Here is a 17,529-nt window from a genome sequence, read left to right as displayed (position 1 = left end):
TATATATAGGCATAAAAACAGTGGTAAATCGGTAGGGTGGTCTTCAGGGTGAAAAGCCGTCATCTGCTGCGGTGTGGAGCGGTCAGCTTGCCAGCGGTGAGGCCGGCGTGCACGTCCTCCCTCTGAGCTTGGTGGAACGCAAGCTGGAACGCAGCAGCGGCGTGCACCCTGGGTATCTGACGTCATCACGGCCACGCCGCCGCTGCGTTCCACCAAGCTCAGAGGGAGGACGTGCACGCTGGCCGGCCTCACCGCTGTTCTCCTCCAGCTACCACGCTGCTCCAGCGGCAAGCTGACCGCTCCACACCGCAGCAGATGATGGCTTTTCACCCTGAAGACCACCCTACCGATTTACCACGGTTTTTTGCCTATATATAATTTATCTATGTGAGTGTTCCTACACATACAGTGGGGATCGAAAGTTTGGGCACCCCAGCTAAAAATTTGTATTAATGTGCATAAAGAAGCCAAGGAAAGATGGAAAAATCTCCAAAAGGCATCAAATTACAGATTAGACATTCTTATAATATGTCAACAAGTTAGATTTTATTTCCATCAATTACACTTTCAAAATAACAGAAAACAAAAAAGACGGCTGCAAAAGTTTGGGCACCCTGCAGAGTTAATATCTTGTACTGCCCCCTTTGGCAAGTATCACAGCTTGTAAATGCTTTTTGTAGCCAGCCAAGAGTCTTTCAATTCTTGTTTGAGGTATCTTTGCCCATTCTTACTTACAAAAGTCTTCCAGTTCTTTGAGATTTCTGGGCTGTCTGTCACGCACTGCTCTTTTAAGGTCTATCCATAGATTTTCAATAATGTTCAGGTCAGGAGATTGTGAAGGCCATGGCAAAACCTTCAGTTTACGCCTCTTGATGTAATCCCCCGTGGATTTCGAGGTGTGTTTAGAATCATTATCCATTTGTAGAAGCCATCCTCTCTTTAACTTCAGCTTTTTCACAGATGGCATCAAGTTACCATCCAAAATTTGCTGAAATTTTATTGAATCCATTTTTCCTTCTACTCGTGAGATGTTCCCTGTGCCACTGGCTGCAACACAACCCCAAAGCATGATTGATCCAACCCCATGCTTAACAGTTGGACAGAGGTTCTTTTCATTAAATTCTGTGCCCCTTCTTCTCCAAACGTACCTTTGCTCATTCCGGCCAAAAAGTTCAATTTTAACCTCATCGGTCCACAGAACTTGTTTCCAAAATGCATCAGGCTTGTCTATATGTTCATTTGCAAAGTTCAAACGATGATTTTTGTGGTGAGGAAGTAGAAGAGGTTTTCTTCTGATAACTCTTCCATGAAGACCATATTTGTACAAGTATCTCTTTATAGTGGAATAGTGTACCACAACTCCAGTGTCTGCTAGATCTTTCTGGAGGGATCGTGCAGTCAAACGTGGGTTTTGAATTGTTTTTCTCACAATCCTGCGAGCTGTTCTCTCTGATATTTTTCTTGGTCTTCCAGATCTTGCTTTAACGTCCACTGTTCCTGATGACTGCCATTTCTTAATTACATGCCGAACAGAGGATATTGACATCTGAAAACGCTTTGCTATCTTCTTATAGCCTTCTCCAGCTTTGTGAGCGTCAACTATTTTCAGTTTCAGTTTTCTAGACAACTGCTTAGAAGAACCCATGGTGCTGATTGTTGGGGCAAGGTCAGATGAGTCTGGGCATTTAAAACCTTTGAGATTGACATCACCTGGTCTTCCCAGATGATGATTGAGAACAATCCATGACACTGGCAGGTCTCACCTTGGCAAAGGGGGCAGTGCATGCTATAAATTCTGCAGGGTGCCCAAACTTTTGCAGACGCCATTTTTTGTTTTCTGTTATTTTGAAAGTGTAAATGATGGAAATAAAATCTAACTTTTGTTGACATATTATAAGAATGTCTAATCTGTAATTTGATGCCTTTTGGAGATTTTTCCATCTTTCCTTGGCTTCTTTATGCACATTAATACAAATTTTTAGCTGGGGTGCCCAAACTTTCGATCCCCACTGTATACTCTAATAAAGAGACATATTGCACTTAGAAGCGCTTCTCTCCTTCTCTCATCTACATAAAGATGGCCTAGGCTATAAGAAGATTGCCTAGACCCTGAAACTGAGCTGCAGTACGGTGGCCAAGATCATACAGCGGTTTAACAGGACAGGTTCCACTCAGAACATGCCTCGCCACTGTCGACCAAAGAAGTTGAATGCACATGCTCAGCGTCATATCCAGAGGTTGTCCTTGGAAAATAGATGTATAAGTGCTGCCAGCATTGCTGCAGAGGTTGAAGGGGTGGGGGGTCAGCCTAGCAGTGCTCAGACCATACGCCACACACTGCATCAAATTGGTCTGCATGCCTGTCGTTCCAGAAGGAAGCCTCTTATAAAGAGGATGCACAAGAAAGCCTGCAAACAGTTTGCTGAAGACAAGCAGACTAAGGACATGGATTACTGGAACTATGTCCTGTGGTCTGATCGGACCAAGATAAACTGATCTGGTTCAGATGGTGTCAAGCATGTGTGGTGGCAACCAGGTGAGGAGTACAAAGACAACTGTGTCTTGCCTACAGTCAAGCATGGTGGTGGGAATGTCATGGTCTGGGGCTGCATGAGTGCTGCCGGCACTGGGGAGCTAAAGTTCATTGAGGGAACCATGAATGCCAACATGTACGTTGACATATTTAAGCAGAGCATGTTCCCCTCCCTTCGGAGACTGGGCCGCAGGGCAGTATTCCAACAAGATAACGACCCCAAACACACCTCTAAGATGACCATTGCCTTGCTAAAGAAGCTGAGGGTAAAGGTGATGGACTGGCCAAGCATCTCTCCAGACCTAAACCTTATTGAGTATCCTCAAAACAGAAGATGGAGGAACGCAAGGTCTCTAACATCCACCAGCTCCGTGATGTCGTCATGGAGGAGTGGAAGAGGACTTCAGTGGCAACCTGTGAACTCCATGCCCAAGAAGGTTAAGGCAGTACTGGAAAATAAAGGTGGCCACAAAAAATGTTGACACTTTGGGCCCAATTTGGACATTTTCACTTAGGGGTGTACTCACTTTTGTTGCCAGCGGTTTAGACATTAATGGCTGTGTGTTGAGATATTTTTTGAGGGGACAGCAAATTTACACTGTTATACAAGCTGTACACTCACTACTGTACATTGTAGCAAAGTGTCATTTCTTCAGTGTTGTCACATGAAAAGATAGAATAAAATATTTACAAAAATGTGAGGGGTGTACTCACTTCTGTGAGATACTGTAAGTTATGTGTAATAAAATGGAATGACACAGGGAAAAAGTATTGAACACATGAAGAAAGGGAAATGCAAAAAGGCATGGAAAGCCCTGAAATCTATCAGTAATTAGAAGGCAATCTTGCTTCTTGGTGCAAATTAATATCAGCTGGTTCAGTCTCAACTGATGGTCTATAAAAAGTAAAAAGGTGCCTCATTACCAAGGTGTCACACAAGAAACATCTCATGATGGGTAAAACCAAAGATCTCTCTCAAGACCTTCACAACCTTACTGTTGCAAAACATACTGATGGCATTGACTACAGAAAGATTTCTAAACTTCTGAATGTTCCAGTGAGCACTGTTGGGGCCATAAACCGGAAGTGGAAAGAACATCATTTCACCATAAACCGGCCACGATCAGGTGTTCCTTGCAAGTTTTCTGACAGAGGCGTCAAAAGAATAATCAGAACAGCTGTCCAAGAGCCAAGGACCACTTGTGGAGTGCTTCAGAAAAACCTGGAATTAGCAGGTACAGTTGTTTCAAATAAAACAATAAGTAATTTACTCAACCACCATGGCCTGTATGCACGCTCACCATGCAAGACTCCATTGCTGAAGAAAAAGCATGTTGAAGCTTGTTTAAAGCTTGCTACACAACATTTAGACAAGCTTGTGAAATACTGGGAGAATATAGTCTGGTCAGATGAGATCACAATTGAACTCTTTGGAAGCCATAATACACACCATGCTTGGAGGTCAAATGACACTGCACATCACGCCAAAAACACAATACCAACAGTGAAGTTTGGAGGTGGGAACATCATGGTGTGGGGCTGTTTTTCAGCATACAGGACTGGCAAATTTCATGTCATAGAGAAATGTATCAAGACATTATTGATAAAAATCTGCTGCCATCTACCAGGATGATGAAGATGAAATGAGGGTGGACATTTCAGCAAGACAATGATCCCAATTACAAAGCCAAGGAAACTCTCAATTGGTTTTCAAAGAAAGAAAATAAAGCTACTAGAAAGGCACAGCCAATCAACTGACTTGAATCCAACAGAAAATCTTTGGAAAGAACTAAAGATCAGAGTTCATAGAAGATGCCCACTCAGTCTTCAAGATTTGAAGACTGTGTGGAAGAATGGGCCAAAATCACACCTGAGCAATGCATGCGACTAATTTCTCCATACAGGAGGCATCTTAAAGCTATCCTTACCAACAAAGGATTTTGAACAAAGCATTACATTTTAGATATCATGTTCAATACTTTTTTCCTGTGTCATTCCATTTTATTACACATAACTTAATTTCTGAACTTATTTGTTTTGGTTTCTTTGTGTGTATGGATTACATGGGTTGTTACCAACATGAGGTGAAAATTTCATGTTAATAGCATCTTTAGGAATATACAGTTGTGTTCAAAATAATAGCAGTGTGTTAAAAAAGTGAATAAAGCTCAAAATCCTTCTAATAGCTTTTATTTCCATACACACAAATGCATTGGGAACTACACATTCTATTCCAAATCAAAACATGAAGAAAATATATCAAATTTGTGTTGTTCCTCTAAAGAAATTGAAGAAAAATGAATATTAGACTGTTCAAAAAAAAATATCAGTGTTTGTATTCTTCTTTACAAACTCAAACATTCACTATATAAACTGAAAAATGTTTGAAGATTTTGCTTTCCTTTGAATCACTTAATTAATATTTAGTTGTATAAGCACTGTTTCTGAGAACTGCTGTACATCTGTGTTGCATGGAATCAATCAACTTCTGGCACCTGTGAACAGGTATTCCAGCCCAGGATGATTGGACTACATTCCACAGTTCTCTATTTCTTGGTTTGCGTCAGAAACTACATTTTTGATGTCACCCCACAAGTTTTCTATTGGATTAGGATCCGGGGATTGGGCTGGCCACTCCATAACGTCAATCTTGTTGGTCTGGAACCAAGATGTTGCACGTTTACTGGTGTGTTTGGGGTCGTTGTCTTGTTGGAACACCCATTTCAAGGGCATTTCCTCTTCAGCATAAGGCAGCATAACCTCTTCAAGTATTCTGATGTATTCAAACTGATCCATGATCCCTGGTATGCAATAAATAGGCCCAACACCGTAGTATGAGAAACATCCCCATATCATGATTCTTGCGCAACCATGCTTCACTGTCTTCACAGTGTACTATGGCTTGAATTCAGTGTTTGGGGGTCGTCTGACAAACTGTCTCCGGCCACTAGACCCAAAAAGAACAATCTTACTTTCATCAGTCCACAAAATGTTGCGCCATTTCTCTTTAGGCCAGTCAATGTGCTCTTTGGCAAATTGTAACCTCTTCAGCACGTCTTTTTTTCAACAGTGGGACTTTGCGGGGGCTTCTTGCAGATAGCTTGGCTTCACATAGGCGTCTTCTAATTGTAACAGTACTCACAGGTAACTTTAGACCTTCTTTGATCTTCCTGGAGCTGATTGTTGGCTGAGTCCTTGCCATTTTGGCTAATCTTCTATCCATTCGAATGGTAGTTTTTCGCTTTCTTCCACGTCTTTCAGGATTTGGTTGCTATTTTAAAGCATTTGCGATCATTTTAGCTGAGTAGCCTATCAATTTCTGCACTTCTTTATATGTTTTCCCCTCTCCAATCAACTTTTTAATAAAAGGTATGCTGTTCTTTTGAACAATGTCTGGAACGACCCATTTTCCTCAGAATTTCAGAGAGAAATGCACTGTAACCAGCATGTACAACATTTGCTGCCTTCCTTCCTTAAATAAGGGCAATCATTGCCACCTGTTTTTCAAAGAATGAATGACCTCACTAATAGAACTCCACACTGCTATTATTTTGAACATGCCCCTTTCAATTAGTGATTCAATTACACAGAATCAGCCGCATGCATGTCATGACTGTTGGGTCTGTTGGATTTCTATTACTCTACTACACCTGCTAGTAAATTATTTCCCATGTAGAAATATCATCTCTACCAAAAACAGTGATTGATCAGGTTAGTGATGTCTGACTGCTATTATTTTGAACACAACTGTATTTACCAAAAAAAAGGTGACGTGCTCAATACTTATTTTACCCGCTGTGTGTGTGCATATATATATATTATATTAACGCAATGGTTTTGCAGCACACAATCTTCTTTTAGTCAATAACAGTATCTTATTAGCATATTACAAAATGTTTCAGAAAGTTTATAAACAGTTTCTGACCACTACTGATGCTTTCTCAAGTCATACATTGCTCCACAAAAATAATACAAAGAGTATTCAGAGAACACATTAACTAATCTAGCTTCACATCTTTACTCTCATTATATCCTAATATTTACAAAAATCCAAAAACAGAAACAGATGGATGTACCTCCTCACATCTTCATTATTTAATCTCACCTGTAAAGTGAAAACACACATGACTGGATCATGGAAGTCACCAGCGTTTCAACTCATTCACTAAGCTAAGGGAAAATTTCCCTGAAGAGTGAGCAGACTACTTGTTTTTAATAAATCAACCCCATTGGCTGTAACATGAATTCACTAACCTCCCGTTTCAGTTAAACTTAATTCCTCATTGCCTCCCCTTCTTGGTTTTACTACACAATCAATAGCCATGAATTGTAGCTGTAATACTGAATGCCTCATCCCTTCAAAGTGCCTTGCTAATGGCAATTCTACCAACCTACTGAGTATTTATGTTGAACAATTTGATCTTTTAAAGTGTCACTAAGTACAATTTTTTTTTTTTTTTACTTTGGATAGAGTGGAGATGGAATAGAACTCGTCAGGTTTCATTGCTGTATGTGCCCTCATTAGGGAGATTCTTCTGTTTACTGCTATTATTGCAAGTAGAAAAATCCCACATTTTGGGTTGACATCAGAACAAAAATAGAGGAGAAATCTTCCAATGGGGACACTAGTTCTGGTGACACCTTGGGATTTCCTCACTTTGGAGGGACTTCCTCACACGTCCTGTTTTGGCTACAGGACAGGAAGAGATTTTTTTTTAAGCTTTGCCTTTAGTGACACTTTAACTTCTGTGTGGTCTCCCATAAATAGGAGAGATCACACAATAACTTATCATATAAATTGCAAAGAAGCCTTGGCATGTTAGGTAATACTTAATAGTAATTAAAGATTGTCTTTCTAGGTGTTGGAATGCTTCCCCTTTTATCACAGACGTACACTCCATACAAGACAAGGAACTGAACCAGTTCGTTTGGAACCCATCCAGGTAGCAATAGGCGTTTTTTGGGGCATATAATCTGACTTCACTAATTCATTATAGCATGTCTCCCGTTAAAGGACTCTAATATCATTCGTTTAAATTCAGAGATCAATGGATAGTTATCACTCAAAACGCCCCAGTGCATTTTTATACAAGCAAAAAATTAATCTGATAAGGAATTACCCCTGGTTCACATATCCGAGTTTCTAAGAGCCGTGTTCTGCGCAGACACGAGAGCCCATTCTTTTGAATGGCTCCCGTGCCCCGGGACACGCAGGGAAGAAGTCCCTGCAATTCTGCGAAAAACGCAGCCTGCACGGGAACCTCGGTTCCCAGTACGGTTGCGATTTCCAGTACGGGTGGCATGCCATTAGAATTAATGGCAACAGCCCGCGAGTCCGCATTCCTCTGTGTGGGTGGTGCTGCAAAGATTTTTGTGTAGATCCGCAGCGGCACCACCCGCACAGATGTGAACCTAGCCTTCAAGTGTTACAAAAGTCTTTTTCTTTTTTTTTTTTTAAATAAATAACAAATATGCTATACTCACCTGCTCTGTGCAATGGTATTGCACAGAGCGAGCCTCATACTCCTTTTCTTGGGTCCCCTGCCGGCTATCTTGGCTCCTCTTCTTCTTTGTGTCCCCATACCAAGGCATTTGCTATGGGGGTACACAGTGCCTGCTCGCTCCCAAGCTGTGTGTCTATGGATCTGCATTCCATGAACACATACTGAGGGACTTAGCCTCACTCCCAACTTCCTCTTCACTGCATTTGATTGACAGCTCGAGTCCTGTGTGAAGAGAAAGAGAACGGAGAAGAGATGCAGCCATGCACAGTGCTGGATCTGTTTTCCCCTTCACAGAGGGAAAGGGGAGGAGAGAGAAACTGAAAAATTTTTTTACCTTATTGCAAGGAATTCACTAAGGTAAAAAAAAAAATGTTGTTAGGTTTAGTATCACTTTAACTCCACTTCTACTGAGAAAAAAAGCAATTCCCTCAATGGATGATCACTATACATTGCAAGGATTTTAACGAGCTTTGTTGCAGAGTCTGACCTTTTTCTGCTCTATCCTTTGCAGACGGATTCCGAATGGGAGGTTCTGGCTAATTCTAATCAAATGGTGCACTCTTAGCGCTCTGATGGCAAAAGCGACAGAGTCTGCATCCCTTTAAAAATAGTTTACACTTGTAGAATATCTCACCAAATGTTTCTGAGGGCATTCTGTAGACCAACAGTGCAAAGAATGCCTCCAAATTGCCACTTCCCATTGAATTTTACAGCGACTGCAAACTATTGCACAGTTTATGCTAGATTATTTCGATTTTTTCTCAATCTGTATTTTTGTTCTTTAAACTTATTTCTCCTTATCGATTGTGAGCTCTACTCTCCCTCTAAACTTCCTGTGTTAATAATTTTCCAGGATAACCTCACTCTAATGATTTCCTTTTCATTTTCCCCAACCTTATCTTGCAGTTTAATGGATCACCAGCAATCCGTGCCACTCTTTCAAACTGTACTCTGGGAGTAGATTTAAATATATTGCCTGGATAAGAGCCATGATTAATATAATAATTTGTTCAGATCCATAGGTTTAACATACAGTCAGGTCCATAAATATTGGGACATCGACACAATTCTAACATTTTTGGCTCTATACACCACCACAATGGATTTGAAATGAAACGAACAAGATGTGCTTTAACTGCAGACTGTCAGCTTTAATTTGAGGGTATTTACATCCAAATCAGGTGAACGGTGTAGGAATTACAACAGTTTGCATATGTGCCTCCCACTTATTAAGGAACCAAAAGTAATGGGACAGAATAATAATCATAAATCAAACTTTCACTTTTTAATACTTGGTTGCAAATCCTTTGCAGTCAATTACAGCCTGAAGTCTGGAACGCATAGACATCACCAGACGCTGGGTTTCATCCCTGGTGATGCTCTGTCAGGCCTCTACTGCAACTGTCTTCAGTTCCTGCTTGTTCTTGGGGCATTTTCCCTTCAGTTTTGTCTTCAGCAAGTGAAATGCATGCTCAATCGAATTCAGGTCAGGTGATTGACTTGGCCATTGCATAACATTCCACTTCTTTCCCTTAAAAAACTCTTTGGTTGCTTTTGCAGTATGCTTTGGGTCATTGTCCATCTGCACTGTGAAGCGGCGTCCAATGAGTTGTGAAGCATTTGGCTGAATATGAGCAGATAATATTTCCCGAAACACTTCACAATTCATCCTGCTGCTTTTGTCAGCAGTCACATCATCAATAAATACAAGAGAACCAGTTCCATTGGCAGCCATACATGCCCACGCCATGACACTACCACCACCATGCTTCACTGATGAGGTGGTATGCTTAGGATCATGAGCAATTCCTTTCCTTCTCCATACTCTTCTCTTCCCATCACTCTGGTACAAGTTGATCTTGGTCTCATCTGTCCATAGGATGTTGTTCCAGAACTTTGTAGGCTTTTTTAGATGTCGTTTGGCAAACTCTAATCTGGCCTTCCTGTTTTTGAGGCTCACCAATGGTTTACATCTTGTGGTGAACCTTCTGTATTCACTCTGGTGAAGTCTTCTCTTGATTGTTGACTTTGACACACATACACCTACCTCCTGGAGAGTGTTCTTGACCTGGCCAACTGTTGTGAAGGGTGTTTTCTTCACCAGGGAAAGAATTCTTCGGTCATCCACCACAGTTGTTTTCCGTGGTCTTCCGGGTCTTTTGGTGTTGCTGAGCTCACCGGTGCGTTCCTTCTTTTTAAGAATGTTCCAAACAGTTGTTTTGGCCACGCCTAATGTTTTTGCTATCTCTCTGATGGGTTTGTTTTGTTTTTTCAGCCTAATGATGGCTTGCTTCACTGATAGTGACAGCTCTTTGGATCTCATCTTGAGAGTTGACAGCAACAGATTACAAATGCAAATAGCACACTTGAAATGAACTCTGGACCTTTTATCTGCTCATTGTAATTGGGATAATGAGGAAATAACACACACCTGGCCATGGAACTGCTGAGAAGCCAATTGTCCCATTACTTTTGGTCCCTTAATAAGTGGGAGGCACATATGCAAACTGTTGTAATTCCTACACCGTTCACCTGATTTGGATGTAAATACCCTCAAATTAAAGCTGACAGTCTGCAGTTAAAGCACATCTTGTTCGTTTCATTTCAAATCCATTGTGGTGGTGTATAGAGCCAAAAATGTTAGAATTGTGTCGATGTCCCAATATTTATGGACCTGACTGTATATATCACTCCTTAATTTACCGTTATAAACCACATTAATAGCATCTAAGAATGGTTCTATTTACTAAACACCATATTAACCTACATTCTTTTCCATCATCACATTTAATGCATCATGGAATTAAATAAAGGATTAAATAAAGTGAATACTTCCTCCATCCTCACCACAAAAGAGTTAGAATCTGGAGGAGCCACATTGGAAGCCATTCTTTAACCTGCCAATAATATTAATTTGTGAATAAAAGTGGTTATTTTTAAGAGTAAATGTTAAAGGACCTACAATAAAAGTATTTGGGCTCCAGATACATCTTCAGATAAGATGTATTCAGAATGTCCTTTTTTTTTTTATTAAACACTTGTATTTACTACATTTTGTAGTAAACAAGGTAACATTTACATCTCAATAAGCAATATAAAATTGCAATACAGGCTCTTTTCTTCACTGGACACATACAACAGTATTACTGACAATAACAAATATTTCTAAATAAATGAGATAAGATAGAATGATAAACTGGACAACATAACTTGAAAATAATTTCTACAACATCAACATATCAATACAGAACGTACTTTACCAAGAAACGCAGGTAAGTACAAATAATCAAAATATGTACATTTGCACAAAGGTGGCGGCAGCAAATGCACAACAGAGCCTGCAAGAGGCCAACCAATGAGGGGATCCCAACAGGACAGAAGGGGCAGACGCTATGCCCTAAAATATGTCTGATATGCAAACCATTTTTGTAAAAACTCCCATCAGGTGGAATTATATCTTCGGCTAACTGTGGAATTATATCTTCGGCTATATCTTTTGTGCTAACTGTGTAGTTATTTTAATGGTGTAACCATTAATGGGCACACTTATGCATATGCCCTACTTTGTCTGAATAGTACCTGTCCACATCTGCCTATAGTACTATGGTAAACCTGACTATGTATTAGCACATTTGTTTGGTGTAATTCTAATGGTTCTGGAATATGCCTCGTTATGACTTCTGATTGATTGTATTGAGTATATTTGCATGGGGGTAAGGGTGGTTGGTGCTTGGTCCCTGTTTGGAGGTACAGTAATCGATGTAAGGCTTGTGGCACTGCAGCCGTTGGTCTCTGTGCTGTCTGCTGAGAGGCTGCGCTGCGGTGTCCTCTGAGCACCACAAGGAGTACTGTGGTATGCCCAGTATGGCCGCCTTGTGTTGCCAGCTAGCGTGCTCTCCGCTGTGTTCTCGGTGGAGGAGCGGTTGCATGTGTGTGGTCATGCGTTGCCAGGCCAGTGACGTCACATGCTGTTTCAGATGGCATTGGGATTCCCTCATAAGGAGGGGTGGGATGCGGCCCTTGTCAGTGTATTGGTGGTTTTCATGGACTGAAGGCAGTCCACAGGTTTGTGAATTTGGCAAGGAACCATTAATAGCAGATAGGCACAGGAGGCATGAACAATTAATGTAATACTTACCTGGGTTACATATCGGAGCATACTCAAGGGGTTTATCAATTTTTCCATAGATAGCCAGATATTTGGCGGGTTGTAGTCGATCTTACAGGAAAGCCCAGGCCAATGGTGCATGCTCCATTTTGGAAGGAGTATAGTTTGGTTGCTTTGCCAATAATTGGGGTTACTCTGCCCTCTTGCTTTTTGCTATTTACTTGTACAAGGTAAGCCCCTTTATTTATTAAGCCAGCAACTTCTTATGAGAAGCTGGGTCTTTCTCTTTTGGATGTTGGGGTTTATTTGTCCTATAACCTTCCTTTACAGATTATCATATGCTTAATTGGTTTCCCAAGAGTGGGTGAAGGTGTTTGTTACTAGAAAAATATATACTGGCCTTATTACACATATCGAGTGGGAAGCGAGTAGTGTGTTACTGACTGGAATATAGCAGTGTAAAAATGTTTTGTAACTAGTACATACAGCAATATAGCACCATACTGTCTATGCATGTTATCCTAGTTTGGCAGTTAGGCCTAATTTTTATTAATATCTTTGTTTGCATATCAGACATTATTTTAGGGTTCAGTGTCTGCCCCTTCTGTCTTGTTGGGATCCCCTCACTGGTCGGCCTCTAGCAGGCTCTGCTGGGCATTTGCAGCCGCCACCTTTGTGCAAATGTACGTATTTTGATTATTTGTACTTACCTGTATTTGTAGTTAAAATATGTGCTGTATTGATATGTCTATGTTGTAGAAATTCTATGCAAGTTATGTTGTCCAGTTTATCATTGTATCTCTCATTTATTTAGAAATCTTCTCATAGCGACAAAATCGCAAAACATGTTGAGCTAATACCACTTACACATCAAGATTACCCTTAATTTAGCAATTGCCGACTTATGGCATATGCACAACTTTTCTTTGATGGTATTTGAATCAGTACTGATCATTTTATATGTGACATTGTTATGCGACATTTTGTAAGCAGTTTTAAACGTGTATGTTTAATAAAGTGCTTAAACATTTTACTGAGTTTATGTAGTGCCTTTAAAGTCCATGGTTTATGCTATATTTCTATTTAGTCAATATGAAGGATGAGGCACTATAGGACTTTGGTTATGCACCCACAGTAACCACTCTGTGTTGGTAGCATTTATTTTCACTGTTGTTGAATAAAGTATACCTAATAATGTACAGATTGCTCTGAATTGGTTGAATGATAATATAGTCTTTTGCTTCCAACGACTATTGGTGGCACGCAAAACAAGTCGAAGCACAAAAAAAGGGTGCAGTAAGGAACAGATCCACCAAATCCCAAATCATCAGAGTAAAGAACAAACAGCCTATGAGTCAGAAGGCCAAGACCTCATTTGGTGGATCTGTCAGTCCTTGTCTGGTGACTTACATCTGACCACTCTTGCCCTCTTTAGAAATCATGTATTTAACATTACAATGGAAATGTGTATGTAATAAGTTGATCATCTTTTTTAACCAAATGTCTATTTCAATATATGTATGATCCTATTGCTGCATTAAAGTCCCACTGGGGGTTCTTTGGGTACATGCATTCATATAGGGACAAGAAGCCAGATACTTGTCACTTTTAGGTTTAGATGGCTTGAGGAAGGTTCGGTTGGGGTCCAAAGCAGTTGCCATTTTGCTCTGACAATATCATTATAAATGAATAAAAGAAGATTGAGTGCTGCAACTTCATTGATGATTTTTACAATACATATATAATCTTGTATGGATTCCAGCTGCTGGCACCTGTGAAAGGTAAGGACTGTAAGCTCCTTGACGGTAGGGACTGATGTGAATGTACAATATATGTAAAGTGCTGTATAAATTGTCAGATTTATGTAAATAATTGTTATAAATAAATATATTAAAAATGGAACCTAAAAAAGTACAACACACAACTGACACATTATAGAGTTTACCTTTCATAAATCCAGGGGCAGCAATCAACGTTAAAAATATAAAATATATACCTTTTACAAATACCAATTCTTGAGTGACTTGAGTTGTCACAGGCCTGGACCAGTATAAACATTTGTTTGCATTTGACCTGTTTGCAGTCTGCACTGTGCCGAGCTTAAAGTGCTACTAAACCCAGGACCCTGCGTTCACTATATTTGGTCTTCCACAGTACACAGAACATGGAAATGCAATTAATTTAGTAAATATAAACTGCTAAATTCTTTTTCTCATCAGCAGTATAAAGTAGTCTTGTAATTTCCATCAGTGTCCAGCCAAGCACTGGTTAAAGCTTGTAGGAGGAGTTTTCATTTTGCTCTAGGAGGATGTAGAGCCCCTGATCTCTGTCTGGACACCGCTTGTTGGCCCTGTGCTGATCACATGCACCCTCCCAAGCAAAAAAAAAAAAAAAAACCTCTCTAGCAATACACACCAAACTGAATATGTGTAGAGTGACTCCACACGGTATATCTTATCAGGAGATAAGAGGGGACACTCGAAGAAGGGGAGGATCAGAGAAGTCAGGATCAAACAGTGTTTTTACATAATGCACAGGATTAACCCCTTAGGTTCCACAGTGAGTATAACAAGCATGCTTTACTGTATATACAGACTGATTTGACTGGAGTGGGCTTAGTAACACTTTAACGGTTGTCAACTAGGACTAAGAACAACAAAGTAACTGATGCACATACTTGTTTGATTAAGTGCCAGAAGCCATAAATGATATCTACATACCCAATATATAGATATAGACCTACAGCATATATTAACAGTGCAAGTTCTTGCCACTATGAAAAGGAAATAGAAATTAATCAGGGTTCAAACGGTATTGATTATGTACAGAGAAAACGATTTTACAGCTTTCTCCAGGTTTTGATATTCCCAGATTGGGTTTTGGAGTTTTAAAGGAGACTTTGAAGAATTTTCAGTGGGAAGACGTTTCTAATCAAGTGTCTACAGTGCATTGAAAAAATATTCATAGCTCTTGAAATTTTCCACATTTTGTCATGTTACAACCAAAAACTTAAATATATTTTATTGGGATTTTATGTGATGGACCAATACAAAGTGGCACATAATTATGAAGTGGAAGGAAAATGATAAATGGTTTTCAACATTTTTTACAAATAAATATCTGAAATGTGTGGCATGTATTTGTATTTAGCCCCCTTTACTCTGATATCCCTAACTAAAATCTAGTGGAACCAATTGCCTTCAGAAGTAACCTAATTAGTAAATAGAGTCCACCTGTGTAATTTAAACTTAGTATACATTGAGCTGTTCTGTGAAGCCCTCAGAGGTTTGCTAGAGAACATTTGTAAACAAACAGCATCATGAAGACCACAGAACACACCAAACAGGTCAGGGATAAAGTTGTGGAGAAGTGTAAAGCAGGGTTAGGATATTAAAAAATATCCCAAGCTTTGAACATCTCATGGAGCACTGTTCAATCCATCATCTGAAAATGGAAAGAGTACGGCACAACTGCAAACCTACCAAGACATGGCTGTCCACCTAAACTGACAGGCAGGCAAGGAGAGCATTATTTAGAGAAGCAGTCAAGAGGCCCATGGTAACTCTGGAAGAGATGCAGAGATCCACATCTCAGGTGGGAGAATCTGTCCACAGTACAACTATTAGTCGTGCACTCCACAAATCTGACCTTTATGGAAGAGTGGCAAGAAGAAAGCCATTGTTGAAAGAAAGCCATAAGAAATCCCATTTGCAGTTGTGAGAAGCCATGTGGGGGACAGAGCAAAAATGTGGAAGAAGGTGCTCTGGTCAGATGAGACCAAAATGTAACTTTCTGGCCTAAAAGCAAAATGTTATGTTTGGCAGAAAACGAACACTGAACATCACTCTGAACACACCATCCCCATCGTGAAACATGGTGGTGGTAGCAGCATCATGTTGTGGGGATGCTTTTCTTCAGCAAAGACAGGGAAGCTGGTCAGAGTTGATGGGAAGATGGATGGAACCAAATACAGAGCAATCTTAGAAGAAAACCTGTTAGAGTCTGCAAAAGACTTGAGACTGAGGTGTCCAGCAGGACAACGACCCTAAACATACAGCCAGAGCTACAAGGGAATGGTTTAGATCAAAGCATATTTATGTGTTAGAATGGCCCAGTCAAAGTCCAGACCTAAATCCAATTTAGAATGTGTGGCAAGACTTAAAAATTGCTGTTCATCCAATCTGACAGAGCTTGAGCTATTTTGTAAAGAAGAATGGGCAAAAATGTCACTCTGTAGAAATGCAAAGCTGGTAGAGACATCCCCAAAAATACTTGCAGCTGTAATTGCAGCAAAAGGTTGTTCTACAAAGTATTGACTCATGGGGGCTGAAAACAAATCCACGCCACACTTTTCAGACATTTGTAAAAAAAAATTTGAAAACCACTTATTTTCCTTACACTTCGCAATTATATGCCACTTTGTGTTGGTCTATCACATAAAATCCCAATAAAATACATTTACGTTTTTGTTTGTAACATGTGGAAAATTTCAAGGGGTGTGAATACTCTTTCAAGGCACTGTAGGTCTTGCATGAGAACGGCAAGCTGTAAGTACAGGTGCATACAGCCCTTATAATGAAGAACCTGACCACAGTTCAGGGCTCCTGCTAGAATACTAGTGTACTACACTCAAGAAACTGTATTCCATGCTGGAGAGTAGAGATTCCATGCTCTATGGAGGTCTCAGAGGAGTGGGAGAGCGTGGCGTGTCAGGAGATTCCTGGTCAAGAGAGCCAGGAGGGTGAGTGAACTGAGAAATGGACATGGGAACTCAGAGGCACCGAGTAAGATGGTCTGAGGGACCAGACTTCAAAGGCCAAGGTTTGGGGCCTAAGTGAGCCAGGTGACGTGGCACTGTTTTTGTTATTTGTTTTGATGGAAAAAGTCCCGTTTGGGAAACAGTTTACTACTCTTTCACTACATTTTTGTAAGTAAATTTAATTTACTGATTAAACTATGTAACTGCATAAATGTAAACATGATATAGCACATGTTATGCTCCATGCATTATTCAACAGAATACCATCATATATATGTAAATGTAATTTTTTTGAACAGGAAAAACCCATTAACAGATTAACTGCATTTTCCAACCAACCATTTTTGTGCAACCAGCAGTCATAACTTCATTACAAATCGCCATGCACCACCTCTCCCATTCCATGTTATACCTGCTGAGATGGACTCTGACTGCTCCAGCATGCTCAGGAGTCTGCCTTTTCGTTCTGCTGTTTCCTGCCAGAGAAGCGCGGACATAGCTGTCAAAAACAGGTAACACTCATATAACCTGACAAATGTGTAGATATGGTGCTTAAATCAAATGAAATTATACCAATCATATTGGTTTCAAGCATAAAACTTATTGCTGCTGCAAATTCTTCACA

The 17,529-nt window shown here is 40.2% G+C and overlaps 1 protein-coding gene across 6 annotated transcripts in view; it reads right to left on the bottom strand.

Moving 5' to 3' along the window:
- The window catches only part of UIMC1 (ubiquitin interaction motif containing 1), a 152,428-nt gene that overhangs the window by 11,289 nt on the left and 123,610 nt on the right, over nucleotides 1–17,529 (bottom strand). For 3 of the 6 annotated variants that reach the window (XM_089660657.1, XM_089660656.1, XM_089660658.1), the window contains exon 12: nucleotides 17,317–17,380. The exons of 2 other annotated variants lie outside the window; for them this stretch is intronic. In XM_089660657.1, the coding sequence (XP_089516783.1) occupies nucleotides 17,317–17,380 (64 nt within the window). Of the gene's footprint in view, nucleotides 1–17,316; nucleotides 17,404–17,529 lie in introns of all 6 variants that reach the window. One more of the 6 variants, XR_016308014.1, reaches the window with a different exon arrangement.

Source organism: Staurois parvus, unplaced genomic scaffold, assembly GCF_062004578.1.
Source record: "Staurois parvus isolate SC_StPar_1 unplaced genomic scaffold, SC_StPar_1.0 ptg001258l, whole genome shotgun sequence".
NCBI classification, from domain to species: domain Eukaryota; kingdom Metazoa; phylum Chordata; class Amphibia; order Anura; family Ranidae; genus Staurois; species Staurois parvus.
The sequence above is the reverse complement of the archived record's forward strand: the minus strand, read 5'-3'. Positions and strand labels throughout refer to the sequence as shown.